This window comes from Bubalus bubalis, chromosome 9, assembly GCF_019923935.1.
Source record: "Bubalus bubalis isolate 160015118507 breed Murrah chromosome 9, NDDB_SH_1, whole genome shotgun sequence".
NCBI classification, from domain to species: Eukaryota; Metazoa; Chordata; class Mammalia; order Artiodactyla; family Bovidae; genus Bubalus; species Bubalus bubalis.
In genome coordinates, this window is record NC_059165.1 from 14,873,742 (window position 1) to 14,889,797 (window position 16,056).

At 41.4% G+C, this 16,056-nt stretch overlaps 1 protein-coding gene across 1 annotated transcript in view; it reads left to right on the forward strand.

Moving 5' to 3' along the window:
• Positions 1-9,785, forward strand: part of PCSK1 (proprotein convertase subtilisin/kexin type 1) — a 43,166-nt gene extending 33,381 nt beyond the window's left edge. Inside the window, exons 10-14 of the mRNA XM_006051180.4 lie at positions 613-846; positions 3,150-3,307; positions 4,620-4,753; positions 6,507-6,650; positions 8,884-9,785. Of these exons, the coding sequence (XP_006051242.2) occupies positions 613-846; positions 3,150-3,307; positions 4,620-4,753; positions 6,507-6,650; positions 8,884-9,261 (1,048 nt within the window). The 3' untranslated portion in view covers positions 9,262-9,785. The remainder of the gene's footprint in view (positions 1-612; positions 847-3,149; positions 3,308-4,619; positions 4,754-6,506; positions 6,651-8,883) is intronic.
• The last annotated feature ends 6,271 nt before the right edge of the window (positions 9,786-16,056 follow it).

Consider the following 16,056-nt stretch of genomic DNA (forward strand, 5'->3'; position numbering starts at 1 on the left):
CAGTTTTTAAAAAGACTTAGTTCTTTTACTGGATTTGAAGCCTCGTGTGCTGCAGTCCATGGGGTTTCAAAGAGTTGGACATGACTGAGCAACTGAACTGACTGAAGCTTCTTAAAGACATGAACTACTTTCTTGCATATTCCCACTCTGTTCAGCATGGTGCCTTGTAAGAATGAGCTCAAGTCGCTAAGAGCTTCTTGACACTTTTGCCATATAAAAAAAGAGACAAAAAAATATTTAGGAGTGGGTAACGAGTCTGTGTCTAAATCTAAGTCAAGACCTCAACTGTGGGTTCGTAATGTTGAAAATTCTAAGGTTGATAATGGACAACATAAGGATGGAGGACACAAAGGAAGTGTCATCATTTTTAATTTTTGCTCCAGTCAAGTGTAAGTCATTAGAACTTGGTCTACATTTCTACAGCACTGAAAACCAAAATTTAATAATTTATAAGACTGAATTTTTAATTCTGAATGAAAGATATACCGATAGTGATATAGTTGCAAAAAGACACCTTACCATCTCTGAATGGAGATGCTTGTTTTTAACACTTGCTTTTGCAAGGAAACTCCTTTTTGTCCCTAAACATTCTTTCGGTCACTTCCTGTCCAGTCCAAATCTCACCTGGCGAGATATGCAGCACTTGGTTGTATGGACCTCTGAGTATGACCCACTGGCCAATAACCCTGGATGGAAAAAGAACGGAGCAGGCTTGATGGTGAACAGTCGATTTGGATTCGGGCTGCTAAATGCCAAAGCTCTGGTGGATTTGGCTGAGCCCAGCACCTGGAGCAGTGTGCCTGAGAAGAAGGAATGTGTTGTCAAGGACAACGACTTTGAGCCCAGGTAAGTGTCTCCAGGAATTTTAAACAATTGTGTGCCATGGTACTATTTGAGAATGATGCTTGTCACTCTGCCTAATTTTTCTCCCCTGCCCTTCTGAAGTAGATAGGGATGGCATTCGCCAGTGTTCCCTGCGGCTCCGTGAGAAGTCACAGAGACCAAAGATTTGCAAATCATGTTAACAACACACTTGTATTTTCCTTTCATAGCCCATCTCGAACAATACAGCAGTAAGCTAATGTGCACCAACTCGGTGGATATGAGTTTGAGCAAGCTCCGAGAGTTGGTGATGGATAGGGAAGCCTGGCATGCTGCAGTTCATGGGGTCGCAAAGAGTCGGACATGACTGAGTGACTGAACTGAATGTGCTCCACTGTCCTATAGACCACTAAGAAAAATCACTGCCAATTAAACTATTACAAATCATCAGCTTATTAAAATTCATCCCAAATTCAAAGATGTTAAATTTTTTTAATGCATCTTAGAATTGATGAGATGCAGTACTTGCCAACCAGTGTTACCCAAAACCGACTTCCAAAAGAACCCCGCTTTATGCCCCAAGGCTTTCGTTTAGAATATACTTGTCCCTCTACATCTAGGTGCAGAAGCAGAATCTGGTATCAAGACAACCACAACTATACTGAAGGCACACTCACGCAAAATACTCAAGGGTGGGAGGCTTGGAGGGCATGCGTTAGGGAGATAAAATCATTTCTGAAAAAGGTATGTTTCAGTAATGGACCATTTTTGGATTAATAGAAGACAAACCTGTTTGGATTTGATGCCATAACAAATAGTTTATTGCATTCAAATATCTGTGTTTGTGTCCCTTACCATTTACTTTTCTCCTCTTATGTTCAGAACTCAACATGAGATCTACCCCCTTAAGTTGTTAAGTGTACAATACATAACTGTTAACTATTGGTACAATGTATAGCTAGCTGATCTTTAGAACTTACTCATCTTGCTTAACTGAAACTTGATGCCCACTGATTAGTAACTCTCCATCCCGCAACCCCAACAAGCCCAAGGCAACCAACATTCCACTGTCTGAGTCTATGAATTCGACTATTTTAGACATCTTGTATGAATAGAATTATGCAATATTTATCTACCTGTGGCTGGTTCAGTCGCCCAGCATAATATCCTCACGTTGTATCCATACTGTCACATATAGCAGAATTTCCTTCTTTTTTAAAGCTAATGTTCCATTGTATATAAATATCATATTTTCCTTATCCATTCATCTATTGAGGAATATCTAGGTTGTCCCCACATCTTGGCTATTAAGAATAATACTGCAATGAACATGGGGATGCTAGTAACTCTTTGAGACCCTGATTTCAATTCTTTTGAATAAATATCCAGAAGTGAGATTGCTGGATCATATGGTAGTTTTATTTTTTAAGGAAGTTTCATATTGTTTTACATACTGGCTGTGCCATTTTGCATTCCCACCAATTGTACAAGAGCTCCAATTTCTCCACATCCTCACCAACACTTGTCTTTTCTTATCTTTTTTATCTTTATTTTTTTTTTCAGTAATAGTCATCCAGATCTTGATAGGTATCTTGATTTGGGTCTTGATTTGAATTTCCCTGATGATTAATTATGGTGAACTTTGTCCCCCGCCCCCCACGTATCTATTGGCCTTTTGTATGTCTTCTTTGGAGAAATGTCTATTCAGGTCCTCAGCTCATTGTTTTGAATCAGATTGTTAGGATTTTTGCTATTAATTTATAGGAGTTCTTATGTATTTTAGAGATTAGCCGTTTATCACATGTTGTCTACTGTTCTTAGGCTGCTTTTCATTCTGTTTCCTTTGCTGTGCAGAGGCTTTTTGATGTGGTCCTACTTGTTTATTTTTATTTATCTTTTGCTGCCTGTGCTTTTATTATCATATCCATTAAATCACTGCCAAGACCAATGTCATGAAACTTTGTCCCTATGTTTTCTTCTAGAAGTTTTACAGTTTCAGGTCTAATGGGTGGGTTTATTTCTGGGTTTCTACTCTGCTCTGTTTATCTGTATGTATACATGCTTGCATGCTCAGTCCTGACTCTTTGAGACCTTATGGACTATAGCTTGCCAGGCTCCTCTGTCCTTGGACTTTTCCAGGCAAGATTACTGGAATGGCTTGCCATTTCCTCCTCCAGGGATTTATCGGTCTGTCTTCATGGGGTTCTACTCATAACAGAGATAACACACCTAGCCGAGTATCTACTTAAGAGTGCCGTGTACACATTTCCATAAAATGTAAGGAAGAGATGCAACTTTGTTCACTGATGATTCTTTAATGTATTTAGAGCCCTGAAAGCTAATGGAGAAGTCATCATAGAAATTCCAACAAGAGCTTGTGAAGGTCAAGAAAATGCTATCAAGTCACTGGAACATGTGCAATTTGAAGCAACAATTGAATATTCCCGCAGAGGAGACCTTCATGTCACCCTCACTTCGGCCGCTGGTAAGTTTAAAAAAAAAATTCAATTTATTCTAAACCATGTGTTTAAATTTTTAAGCATAAATTAAATGATTTCAAATCGATGATTGATTTTTGCTTATATATAGGCCTAAATCTTTCAATAGATACTTTCAGGACTTAAAAAATATGCTTTATTTTTTTTGGCATCAGAACTCTATCTACCCTGTTTATTTCAACTGATCCTTAGATAGGCGAAGAATGACATTTACTCAGATAATACCAATTAATAAACCCTCTGAGTTATGCATTTTGAAACTGTGTTCATTTTCCCACGTCACTGATCTATATCATTCATTTCTCTCATTAGTCAAAGTTAGTCTAATAATTAAACTGACAGATACATCAGACACACCCAAGGAATTAATTAAAAAACTGAGATTTCTGATCTATGAGAGTTGAGAAGACTAAAGAAATTTTCCGCAATTACAAGATTAAGGGTATATGATATGATATATTGATATTTGTCCTTTCCTGAAAAGTTATTAAATCAAACAAGATCATGGGTGGTAGTTTGTGAAATATAAGCTACAATCCAACTAGGAGAAGCTGTCCCAATCCTTTTTTATACTTTAATAGGATTCAAGTGACTAAATTCAATTCCTATTAAGTGATGTATGAAAAAGATGAGCTATCTCTATAACATCCTTCTAGAATATGAACTTACTAGAGGTTTGGAGCTGGCTTTGTTAATTTTGGAAATGTGCTTTCTTAATATCTGGGAACTGGCCCCAAATACTGGTAGAATGCTTTTTCACTGACATTTTCTCTTGAAAATATTATTTACTGATTATAGAGAACTTGGATGTGAAAATTTACAGTAACTCTTACTAGGAATTTTTATATCAAAAGATATTAGTAAATTATACATGGTTTTATTATGTCTATGCTACATTATAGACCCAAGAAACTATTAAATTTTAAAATTTTTCTCTTAAATTTCAAAATGATAGTTCCATTAATATGTATGTTAGGTCTCTGACCCTCTTCTTCAATGTAGTTCATAAGCATAGTTCTCTGAGTTCTTATTCAAATAAACCTTATTCAATATATCCAGCCATTATGTATTTTTCTAGGATATTTACTGAGAACTTATTATATGCCAGGCAATGCACTACGTACTGGGAATAAACCTTTTTTTCCCTTGGGCATGTTGCCATCCTGGCATTATATTCAAAGGGAAATTAAGAAGGCTTATGTCTCCCCGCTTTCTTTTTCAGTTATCAAACGCTGGAGTGCATCCTGCTATCGGTTCTGTCAGGACACACATTAACTTGTGTTTCTTGCATGAAAACAGGAACCAGCACTGTACTGTTGGCTGAAAGAGAGCGGGACACCTCTCCCAATGGCTTTAAGAACTGGGACTTCATGTCTGTTCACACGTGGGGAGAGAACCCCATAGGCACTTGGACTTTGCGAATTGCAGACATGGTAAGTATGAATGAAAGGCTACTGACCCACAAGCTCACTTTTAAACACTCAGAAGCACTTTTAAAGTTAGCCCATCAGTAAGGACCCAAAGGAACTTTGATCACTCCTTAGAGAGGCCAAGGAGAAGGTATATATGTTTTAAGCTCTGCCCACTTGGCTATAAAAATAATAATTAAAAAAAAAAGTAGGCACCAGCCATGTAAAAAGGAAGAAAAAACATTTTGATACACATCATGACAGACTGTGTTTGTTTGACATGTTTCCATGTCAGAACACAGCCAGCCACATGAGCTACTCAGACACCAGAATCAGCTGTATTCACAAGCATGGTTGTAAATGCTACACCAGCTTTACTATGACACTCTGCTGGGGTCAAGGCTTCCCAGGTGGTGCTAGTGGTAAAGAATCTGCCTATCAATGCAGGAGATGCAAGAGATGGGGGTTCCTTTCCTGGGTCAGGAGCATCCCCTGGAGGAGGAAGTGGCAACCCACTCCAGTATTCTTGCCTGGAAAATTCCATGGACTGAGGAGCCTGGGAAGCTACAGGTCATGAGGTTGCAAAGAGTTATGACTGAGCGACTAACATCTGCTGGGGTTATATAAAGAAACCCTTAACAATATTTACCACAGTGGTTATTTAGAAGTAGTTTACTTGTTAGACAAGATATTTTATTTAATATGATTTTTTTGTTTTATTTCAGTTATGAAACAAGCAAAAGTATTTCTGTTTTCTTTGTTTGCTAACACTCTGATATTCTTCTATAATTGTAACACAGTCCCTAAAAATAGTGTCGGAGCAAAATTCAAATTCAGTTGAGTCATTTATTTTTATATCATTTCTCCAGCATTTTCTATAGGTGAGCATATAAATGAATGGTGTTTCGGGTTCAAGTTCTCCAGAGCTAGCAGTTATAAGTATCAGTAGCACCAGATTTAATGTCTAGATAACTTTTCAAAAATAAATGATTTAAATCCTTGAAGATGTCAATTAAATTAATACAAATTCTACAGTCATTGTTACTTTTTTCTCAGAGAATAGCTTTCACCTTAAGACTGTTAAAATTGTGATTTAGCCATGGAAGTGGTAAAAATTTCTGCCCTCATAGGGGGCAGAAGAAAATGTTTTTAGTTGATGGTTCTGTTCCTGAAGTTGGGCTCCATTCTTTAACTCAATGTCACCACAAGGAAACTAAGAAAATCTGTTAACCAAGATGGGATTGTTTTATATCAAGTTTGCAAAATCTGACTACAGTTTTAGAGTTTTTTTTTTTTTTTAGATATTTTAGATTTTAGCACATTATTTTTAACATAATTGTCGAGCCTGTAAAAATTATTATGCCCACAAATATACAGTTCTTAAGGACTGCTCAGTGTTGAAGGCTATTTATAATACTCCAGACTTTCATTCCAATGGAATGTTTCTACAAGTTGATAATTGGTAAATATAATTCCCATTATATAAGGGATTGTCAACTTTTCAAGAACACACCCAATATAGAAAAGAAGGTTCACGCAGAGAGTTCTCCTTTTTAAATTAAAAACAACCAGCTTGTAAATCTCTGAACCTGTCAACTACTCGTTTTCATCGCAAGAGTCAGTCTAGTGGTTTACGTCTTTGTACACAGAGCTCTACACATAGAACGCACAGAATTTGAAAGTTAGGTTTTCACTATAAAATCTCTCAGCTATCTTGAAGCCGTGTGTTTTATACTGCTCAGAACCCACACTAACATTGTGTATGCTTATTCGTTAGTCTGGAAGAATGCAAAACGAAGGCAGAATCGTGACCTGGAAGCTGATCCTGCACGGGACCTCTTCCCAGCCAGAGCACATGAAACAGCCCCGGGTGTACACGTCTTACAACACCGTCCAGAATGACCGAAGAGGCGTGGAGAAGGTGGTGGGCTCCGGGGAGGGCCTTGTGGCTCTGTTCTTCCTGGCATGCTCTTCTCTGAACTGGGCTTCCCAGGTGGCGCTAGTGGTAAAGGACCTGCCTGCCAATGAGGGAGACAGAAGAGATGTGGGTTCAATCCGCCGGTCAGGAAGATCCCCTGGAGGAGGGCAGGGCAACCCACTCTAGGCTTCTTGCCTGGAGAATCCATGGACAGAGGAGCCTGGTGGGCTACAGTCCATAGGGTCACAAAGACCTGGACATGACTGAAGCGGCTTAGCATGCACACGCCATCAACAATGTAGTGGGTGAACCTACCCCTTTTAGGCAGGAAGTGAGTTAAAAAATGGGTTGGGAGGAAAGGGAATAGAAGTGAACTTTATTTTTGATAGAAAATTGTCTCACTTCTTCTTTTATCCAAAATTTAGAAATTAAAATGAATGAATTCAATATTATTCAATTCTCGAACATGAATTTTCTCCATTTAGAACAGTATCAAATTTTAAAGAAAGCTATCTTTTTGTAGGCTCACGTATACCTAATGTTTGTATTGCACCTAGTTTTAAAGGATTTTCCACACTGTCTCATTTAAATTATAATGCTTATAACCTAAAAAGGATAGATCTCAGTATATTCATTTTACAGAAAGAAGACCAAGGGTCAAGTGAGCAAATCATGCACGCTTCTCTTTACTAATTCCTTAACTGATGCTTCTTGGTAACTCCAAGGGGAGCTACAGAATCTCAGTTTTTCTCAGAAACTTGCTGAGGAAAGCTGAAGCCAGTCAGTCACATTCCCGGGTCTCAGCCAGAAGCCACTGGCTTCTCCCTTATCAGATGGTGGGCAGAAAACACATTTTCTTCATCTGTGTGTCCCTCAGGCCTCTGGCACTGTGCCTCAGGTCGTAGCAGGTAGGTTATCAGAGTTTCCAGGACGACCTTCCCTGAACAGGCCTGGCTCTGTGATGGGTGTTTTGGAAGATACAAAGACATTCTTTATTCAAGAAATGTATAAGCTAGCTGTGTGAAGGCCTCAGCTCATATTCTGGCCCCATTTACATTCTGCAAAATAGCTTCCGCTGGGGCCCTATCCCGGAGGCCTCCTCGTCACAGTCCTCGAGGCAGGGGGCGCCCTGCAGGAAATTCTCCTCCAAGATTCCCTAAGGGGTATTAACAGAACCCTTTGATTGTTAAGGACTTCCCTGGTGGCTCAGATGGTAAAATGTCTGCCTACAATGCAGGAGGTCTGGGTTCACTCCCTGGGTTGGGAAGATCTGGAGAAGGAAATGGCAACCCACTCCGGTACTCTTGCCTGGAAAATCCCATGGACGGAGGAGCCTGGCGGGCTATAGTCTATGAGGTCACAAAGAGTTGGACATGACTGAGCGACTTCACTTTCACTTTTCTTTTGATTGTTAAAATAGTGAAATAGTTCCACAACAGGTGACCAAGAAATGCTTCTCTGATCTCTCCAGTGCCCCCCTGTCCTAGACCACTGCCCGAGTCTCTTCCCAGACCCTTTTTGACAATTCAGCGGCTGAAAGGGCAGCTCCTAACAGAGCAAGAGGCCTCCAGAGAGCTGCCACACAACAGCATTACTGATGCCTCTGCAGGAGTTCCTGCCTGTCTTATCAGCAGCTCCTTCCCAAAACATGGACGGGAGGAGAGGGAGTGCAAACTTATCCCTAGGATAAGACCATACTATCTTTTACAATTAACTTTTCCATCCAGAACTTAAGACATTAAAATGCATGAATTCAATGTTATTAAATAACACGCATTCTACTATAGCAGGCCGAAAAGCAAAGGAAACCAACAGGTATGCTCACTCACCTACATCATCCCATTCAGACTTCAAAACCCACAAGAAACGGAGGAATTCTTACTGCCATATGACGGAGGAAGTTCAGGGAGATTAAAAAGGTGCCAAAGCCCCTGGAGAAGGGCAAGGCTACCCATTCCAGTATGCTGGCCTGGAGAATTCCATAGACTGGATAGTCCATGGGGTCACAAAGAGTCAGACATAACTGAGTGACTCTTATTTCACTTCGCTTCAAAGATGCATTAGTGAATGGGAAAATGCAGACTGAAACCACAGTTAGTGTGAGTCCAAGCTTTGCACTCTCTCTGCTCCCCAGACGGCCTCGCGAGGGACAGGCAGTGGGTGTGCATTGTAGCTGCCTTGCTGGCTCCTAAATAACGAGCTTTCTCCCCTTGGCTGGTGGCTTTCTGTGTTTCAGGAGCAGCCTACACAAGAGGGCCCAGATGAGAACGCTCAGGCATCCCAAAGCCCCAGCGGCAGTGGAGTCGGGGGCAGAAGGGATGAGCTGGCAGAGGACGCCCCTTCTGAGGCCATGCTGAGACTCCTGCAGAGCGCTTTCAGCAAAAACTCACCCTCAAAGCAATCACCAAAGAAGCCCCCAAGTGCGAAGCCCAACATCCCTTATGAAAACTTCTATGAAGCCCTGGAAAGGCTGAACAAACCCTCCCAGCTTAAAGACTCTGAGGACAGTCTGTATAACGACTATGTCGATGGCTTCTACAACACGAAACCTTACAAGCACAGGGACGACCGGCTGCTCCAAGCTCTGGTGGACCTTCTGAGGGAGGAAAATTAAAATGCGTGCTGGTCCAAAGCTGGAGATAGTCACGCTTCTTCCTTCCCCCTTAGATTTTGCCTGTGTCTGAAGTGGGTGTTTTGTCATTGATTCTTCTGCTTCTAATATCCTTTGCAGTACTTTTTCTTTTTCTCCCTAAACTGGATATTTGAAAGCTAGGAGCTCAAGCAGTAAATCCAACTTCCTGAAATGATTGCACAAAGCACGTCTTCCCTGCTTGCACAAGTCAAATATTTTGTTCTTTCTGGGGCCACAGTTCACACCTGGTCCTCATACCACACGAGAACGCCTACTCGGGCCTCCCATTTCATGTCTCAAAATAAAAGGTACACAGGGCAATAGATTACTTTGAAAAAGCAACCTGCAAAAAAAATGAGAGGAAGGAAGACAGTTTCTAATAGCTTGTCCCCTGTCTTTGCCATACAGTTTTTCAAATTTTGATGCCAAAGAAGGGCTTGGAAAGTCTCTAATGAAGGAGCTCTTAATTAGATTCATATCCCAGGCTTTTCTGCTCCAAAGTGCTGCTCATTCAGGAAGAGGCCGTTAGGTCATTTTGGGGAAAGGCTGGGTTATTCAGATCCGGAAACAGGCCTCAAACCCTGCACTGGCTGGTGTGAGCAGTTTCAGAATATTCTTTGCGTGGTGTACCATGGAGAGGCCTCCATGGATCTGAAGGTGACTGCGACCCAGGCTGTGAGCGCTGGCCTTCCTCTCTTCCCCCTCACCTTCTCCTTTCTCAGCCACAAAGTAAATACTGAGAGAGCTATTGATACCGCTTTATTAGAACAAACTTGTATTAGGGACTTGGCCAATTCCTAGTCATAATTTTTTTTTAATAGTTATAACAGGAAACCACCACTCATAACATGGAAAAGCAATGTAATAACAGGAACATGTTCATCATAGGGAGAGCCAATGGAAGGTTTTGTTGTGTTTTAAACTACATTCGTTAGAGCAGGTTTTTCTGGATCTTTGAGTTTATGTTCTTTGACACCAAAGGTGCTTCTCCAGTCTTATGGATGATAGTCTCCAAATTCTCAAATTGTTTCCAAGCTTCTACTCAGAGGACACAGGCTGGCCACCCACAGGCAGCATCTGACCCTCAGCTAGATTTTGTTTGGCACGTTAAATGTTTTAAAAATGGGAGTGATTATTGAAACTGTGAGATTTCACATAAAACCTGACTGTCAGATGCATCTCCCCTCGCAGCAGCAGCTGATCGGAGCTGAGCAGCAGCTGCCTAGCAGTTACAGACTTGGACGCACGTCCCCACGGTACCTCTTCACCCATGCTGCTTATCACGGCCGCCTGACCGGCGCGTTCAGTAGGCATTTGACTTTGCCTATTCCTGCACTAAATGAACACGCACAGTGTAAAGGCATTAGGAAAAAAATATCCCCAACTTCTTTCAGGTAGGAACTGTATGATCATCAATAATTACAAGAATTTTTCACAATCTAATTTATTGGCCAAAAAAGAAAAGGCATTTTAGACCCTTGAAAATACCTCTGAAATCTTGTTTGACTCACGTGTTTTATCTCACCTCACCCAGAGGCTCACTTATTCGAATTCATGAATTGCCAAGCCCCTAGTTTCTCGCTCTCACAAAGGCTCCAGTCACTGACAGTACTTGCATTCTCCCACTCAGTCGGCTCTTTGCGATCCTTCCATGAAGTCTGAACTTCATTAGGTCACTGGACCAGGAAGAGAACTCCATTGAACTATATCAGGGGAACCCTAGGGTCTGTCACTTGCTTTAAAGTGAATTAGGTAAGACAGACTTTCACCCCCGATTGTGCAGAATGAGGGTAGTTCTAGAGCAATATGCACGATGTATCGAGGATGTCCCCCTGAAGGAATGGCAGTATCTCTCTATCATGGAGGTATCACATGTTGTATGATTCACAGTGTTAAATAGAATTTTGGAAAATTGCAGCACATCAAAAAGTATTACATAAAGCTGAAAAGTACCAGAGAGTTACCATAAAAAAAAATAACTAAGTTTTCAATGAGTTAAAAATAAATCAATGAAAAAATAAAGCTAAGGCCCAGAGAGGCCAATAAAAAATAACAGATGAAAACACCTCCTGACCCCATTCCCAAACTAGTGCTAATTTGTATGAAGCTTTCTTTTTCATCCTTCTAACAGTATCTTTTTCTGGTTAAAACCCCAACCAACCATTGGACCATAGCCAAAGGTTCAATCAAGAGAAGCTTTAATAGTTAAATAAAGTCATGTTTGAATGTTTCCAACCTGGAACATATTGTTCAGACTTGAAATATTTTTGTCAGTCTTTCTTAGTACCTGTGTGGATTTTTGTGAAAATGTAAAAAGAGGAAACTTATATAATATTTCCCTCAGAATTTTAAACTATATTTTCTTTACAGGTATTTGTAATGCTTTACCAAATGCTTTTATCAAACAGAATTTTAAAAGGCATAATAAATTATATTAAAAACCAAAATTTTCCTGAGAGTAAAAACATTTCATCCAATAAAATATTTTTGAAAGGCATGTTCCTCTGTCAGTGAGAAAAAAAAAAGTGTAATATGTATATGTTGTGGTATTAAAAGTGACGTTTGTCTCATAACCTAATATAATGTGTAGCTGAGTTTAACATGTGTGATCTTAGCATTTTTAAAGGAACTCCCACATTATACGCTTGATGTATTAACCAGAATATGTACAATATGCTTATAAATCTGAAGAATAAATGGTTCCTCACGAAGTCAAAAAGAAAAAAGAAGCTTATGTTTCCAACAAAAACAGGATCTCCTTCTCTTATTATATTTCCTAAATGAACTGTAAAAACTAAAAGGCGAAGGTTTACATTAAGTTCAATGGGCTTTCTTAAAGGCAATTTAAGAGTCTACTTTAATAGGTATATTTCACCTTGCTTTATAGACCAGTCTTTCACTTTTTTTTTTTTTTTTGACAACACACAAAGTTCTGTGACAGCATTAACTGAAGTGCTGAGGAAAAAAAATAATAACTACAGGGACAGCATGTGAGAGCGCTCATTTGCAACAGTTTACTAATTGTGACTTTGTTTACCGGCCGGATTACAGCAACCAGCATTAAATTCTACTCAGGGGCCCCTCGTCAGAAGCCCCCTAGTTTCTAATTGTGACCTCCTATTCTCAGCCCATTTTCTCTCCTGCTCCAAACCCTTATTCCAGGATTTTGCACCCACCATTTCAGAATCTGACGCCTTCCTACGCAGAGGTTGGTTCCCCCCCAGACTGCATTCCCCTTCCTAAGTCATAAATACTCAGTAAAACCAAAATGATTTCTCAAGAATTCCATAAGGACTATTCAGCTTGTTTGTGTTCTCCACATCTAGCCATCTTCAAAGTCTTCCCACCAGGGGGATTAAAGATAGTTTGATTTCTTTGGAATGTCCACTTAGTAAGTCCTGGATTAACCATGTGCAGGCTGCAAGTAAAAACACAAATACACACACATGTCCCAAGGACAGACAATTCCTAAATATAAATTTAAACCCAGAAGAAGGAAGCGCATTTCCTAACTGCCTGATAATTTTGCAAGGCTATAACACTAATACACGTGATGGTGATTATGATTCACGCTACTCTCTCTGCCCTGGTGGACAGTGTACCTTCGTGGCCTATGGATGCTAAGCTTGATCTGCTTTGGTCAGTGAAATACTAGCAGACAGGAGGCAATCAAGGATCTTAAATCTGTTTGGCTTGTATCTTGCTTTTCAGTGAGTCAGTGCTATGAGAAGAGCATGTTTCTGGGAGCTACAGCCCCTTCATCCTGTTTCCAGAACAAATGTATACAAGACAGACTCACATTTTGGAGCTAAATCCAGGCAACTCACAGTCTGAAGCAGAGCTCTCCAGATGAGTGCAGCCTAAATAAACTGAACTTGTCACCTTGACAACAGTCTTTGAGTAGTTGGTTACACAGCCTTACTGTATCACAAAATAATGAAAGAAAAAGTTCCACATGTTCATTCCACTACCAATACTATCCCTTTCAAACTGTGCCTTTCTGAGCCTGCTGCTGCTGCTGCTGCTGAGTCGCTTCAGTCGTGTCCGACTCTGTGCGACCCCATAGACAGCAGCCCACCAGGCTCCCCTGTCCCTGGGATTCTCCAGGCAAGAACACTGGAGTGGGTTGCCGTTTCCTTCTCCAACGCATGAAAGTGAAAATGAAAGTGAAGTCGCTCAGTCGTGTCCGACTCTTCGCGACCCCATGGACTGCAGCTCACCAGGCTCCTCCATCCATGGGATTTTCCAGGCAAGAGTACTGGAGTGGGGTGCCATTGCCTTCTCCATTCCTGAGCCTAGAGTACAAAAAACGAGCCAGTATTAAGCCATAAACTTCTTAATACTGATCCCAAGGATAAACAAAGACCCTACCCAAGCTCTGAAATTTTCATCTTTAAAGATCTGTCTTAGTTCAGCTCCTCCGAAAAGCAGAGCCTCAGACAATGAAGGACTGGGTTCAGGTAGTTTATTTAGGAGGTAAACAAAAGCAGAGAGAAAAACTGACTCTCGCAAACCTGCAAGGAGTAACACAATGGAGCCACACTGATCATCAGCATAAGACTTCCCAAAGACTAGAATGGATGTTTCAGCTGACAATGGCTTCAGTAGAAGGTAGCTCAGAGCAGACGTCTCTGCTCCCGTCTCTCCCTCATCCAAAACTGTCACAGTCCACTGGCCTCTCTCAGAAGCTAGATGAAACCCCCGAGTAAGGGAAGAAAATGTGATTGGCTGAGATCAAGTTCATACCACTAATTAGAAACGCAACTTTTAACAGAAATCAAGTTCTGTCACAAAATAATGAAGCTTTTGCTCACTTCGGTTTTAGGCTGCAATTTACATTTGTATAATTTATATTGCTTGTATATTGCTGCTGCTGCCGCCAAGTCACTTCAGTCATGGCCGACTCTGTGCGACCCCATAGATGGCAGCCCACCAGACTCCCCCGTCCCTGGGATTCTCCAGGCAAGAACACTGGAGTGGGTTGCCATTTCCTTCTCCAATGCAGGAAAGTGAAAAGTGAAAAGTGAAAGTGAAGTCGCTCAGTCGTGTCTGACTCTGCAATCCCATGGACTGCAGCCCACCAGGCTCCTCCGTCCATGGGATTTTCCAGGCAGGAGTACTGGAGTGGGTCGCCATTGCCTCCTCCTAAGTGAGCACTATTCTTGGCTTCCTAGGGACTCCGATGGTAAAGAACCTGTCTGCAATGCAGGATACCTGGGTTTGATCCCTGGATCAGGAAGATCCCCTGGAGCAGGAAATGGCAATCCACTCCAGTATTCCTGCCTGGGAAATCCCATGGACAGAGGAGCCTGGCGGTCTACAGTACATGGGATCACAAAGAGTCAGATGCAACTGAGTGACTAACACACGCACTCTTATCATCAGTGCATGACAAAGAGGTGACTATGGCCATTATGTGTCCACCATTCCCAGGGCATGTGCAAAGGAGGCAAAAATCACTTCCTGGTTTTTAAAACCGGCCTCCATTGTATTCCAAACAGTTTGCCCGGAACTCCACAAAGCACTTTCACTCTCATCCACAGCCACACACCCTCTACCTCCATAGAAGCCCATGTTGTAGGTATCTTCATTGAACATTTACCTACCTGGGGAAGAGCCCACAGGCTCAAAAAGGGTTCTTGTTCATAGGAGAAGGTAGGGGGAAACAATCTCAGATCTGTTCCTTCAAGGCTGTTGTGACTGTTTTCTTCTACCGTTAGCTCTATCTCTGTCTCTTGCAGCCCCAGCAAGAGATGACTTATCTGTTTTGATCATCAATCTAGATGATGTTTTGGTGTGAGGAGAGTAGCCTCTATGTCTGGTTCTGCCTTATATCCTTGACACTTACTTCTTGCATCATTATTCAGTTCAGTTCAGTTGCTCAGTCATGTCCGACTCTGCGACCCCATGAATCGCAGCACGCCAGGCCTCCCTGTCCATCACCAACTCCTGGAGTTCACTCAGACTCATGTCCATCGAGTCGGTGATGCCATCCAACCATCTCATCCTCTGTCGTCCCCTTCTCCTCCTGCCCCCAATCCCTCCCAGCATCAGAGTCTTTTCCAATGAGTCAACTCTTTGCATGAGGTGGCCAAAGTACTGGAGTTTCAGCTTTAGCATCATGCCTTCCAAAGAACACCCAGGGCTGATCTCCTTTAGAATGGACTGGTTGGATCTCCTTGCAGTTCAAGGTACTCTCAAGAGTCTTCTCCAACACCACAGTTCAAAAGCATCAATTCTTCGGTGCTCAGCTTTCTTCACAGTCCAACTCTCACATCCATACATGACCACTGGAAAAACCATAGCCTTGACTAGATGGACCTTTGTTGGCAAAGTAATATCTCTGCTTTTCAATATGCTATCTAGGTTGGTCATAACTTTCCTTCCAAGGAGTAAGCATCTTTTAATTTCATGGCTGCAGTCACCATCTGCAGTGATTTTGGAGCCCCAAAAAATAAAGTCTGACACTGTTTCCACTGTTTCCCCATCTATTTCCCATGAAGTGATGGAACCGGATGCCATGATCTTCGTTTTCTGAATGTTGAGCTTTAAGCCAACTTTTTCACTCTCCTCTTTCACTTTCATCAAGAGGCTTTTAAAAAGGGCAAAAAAAAAAAAAAAAAAGTCTGAAAATGCAACAACAACCCAAAGTGGCTAAAGGTGTAGGTTCTTCCATCAGCTGCAAGTGAATGTGAATTCTGACTCTACTGTATTCTAGCTGTGTGCTCCTGAGAAGGTTACTTCACCTTTCTGAGTTCTGCTTCTTCATTTATGACA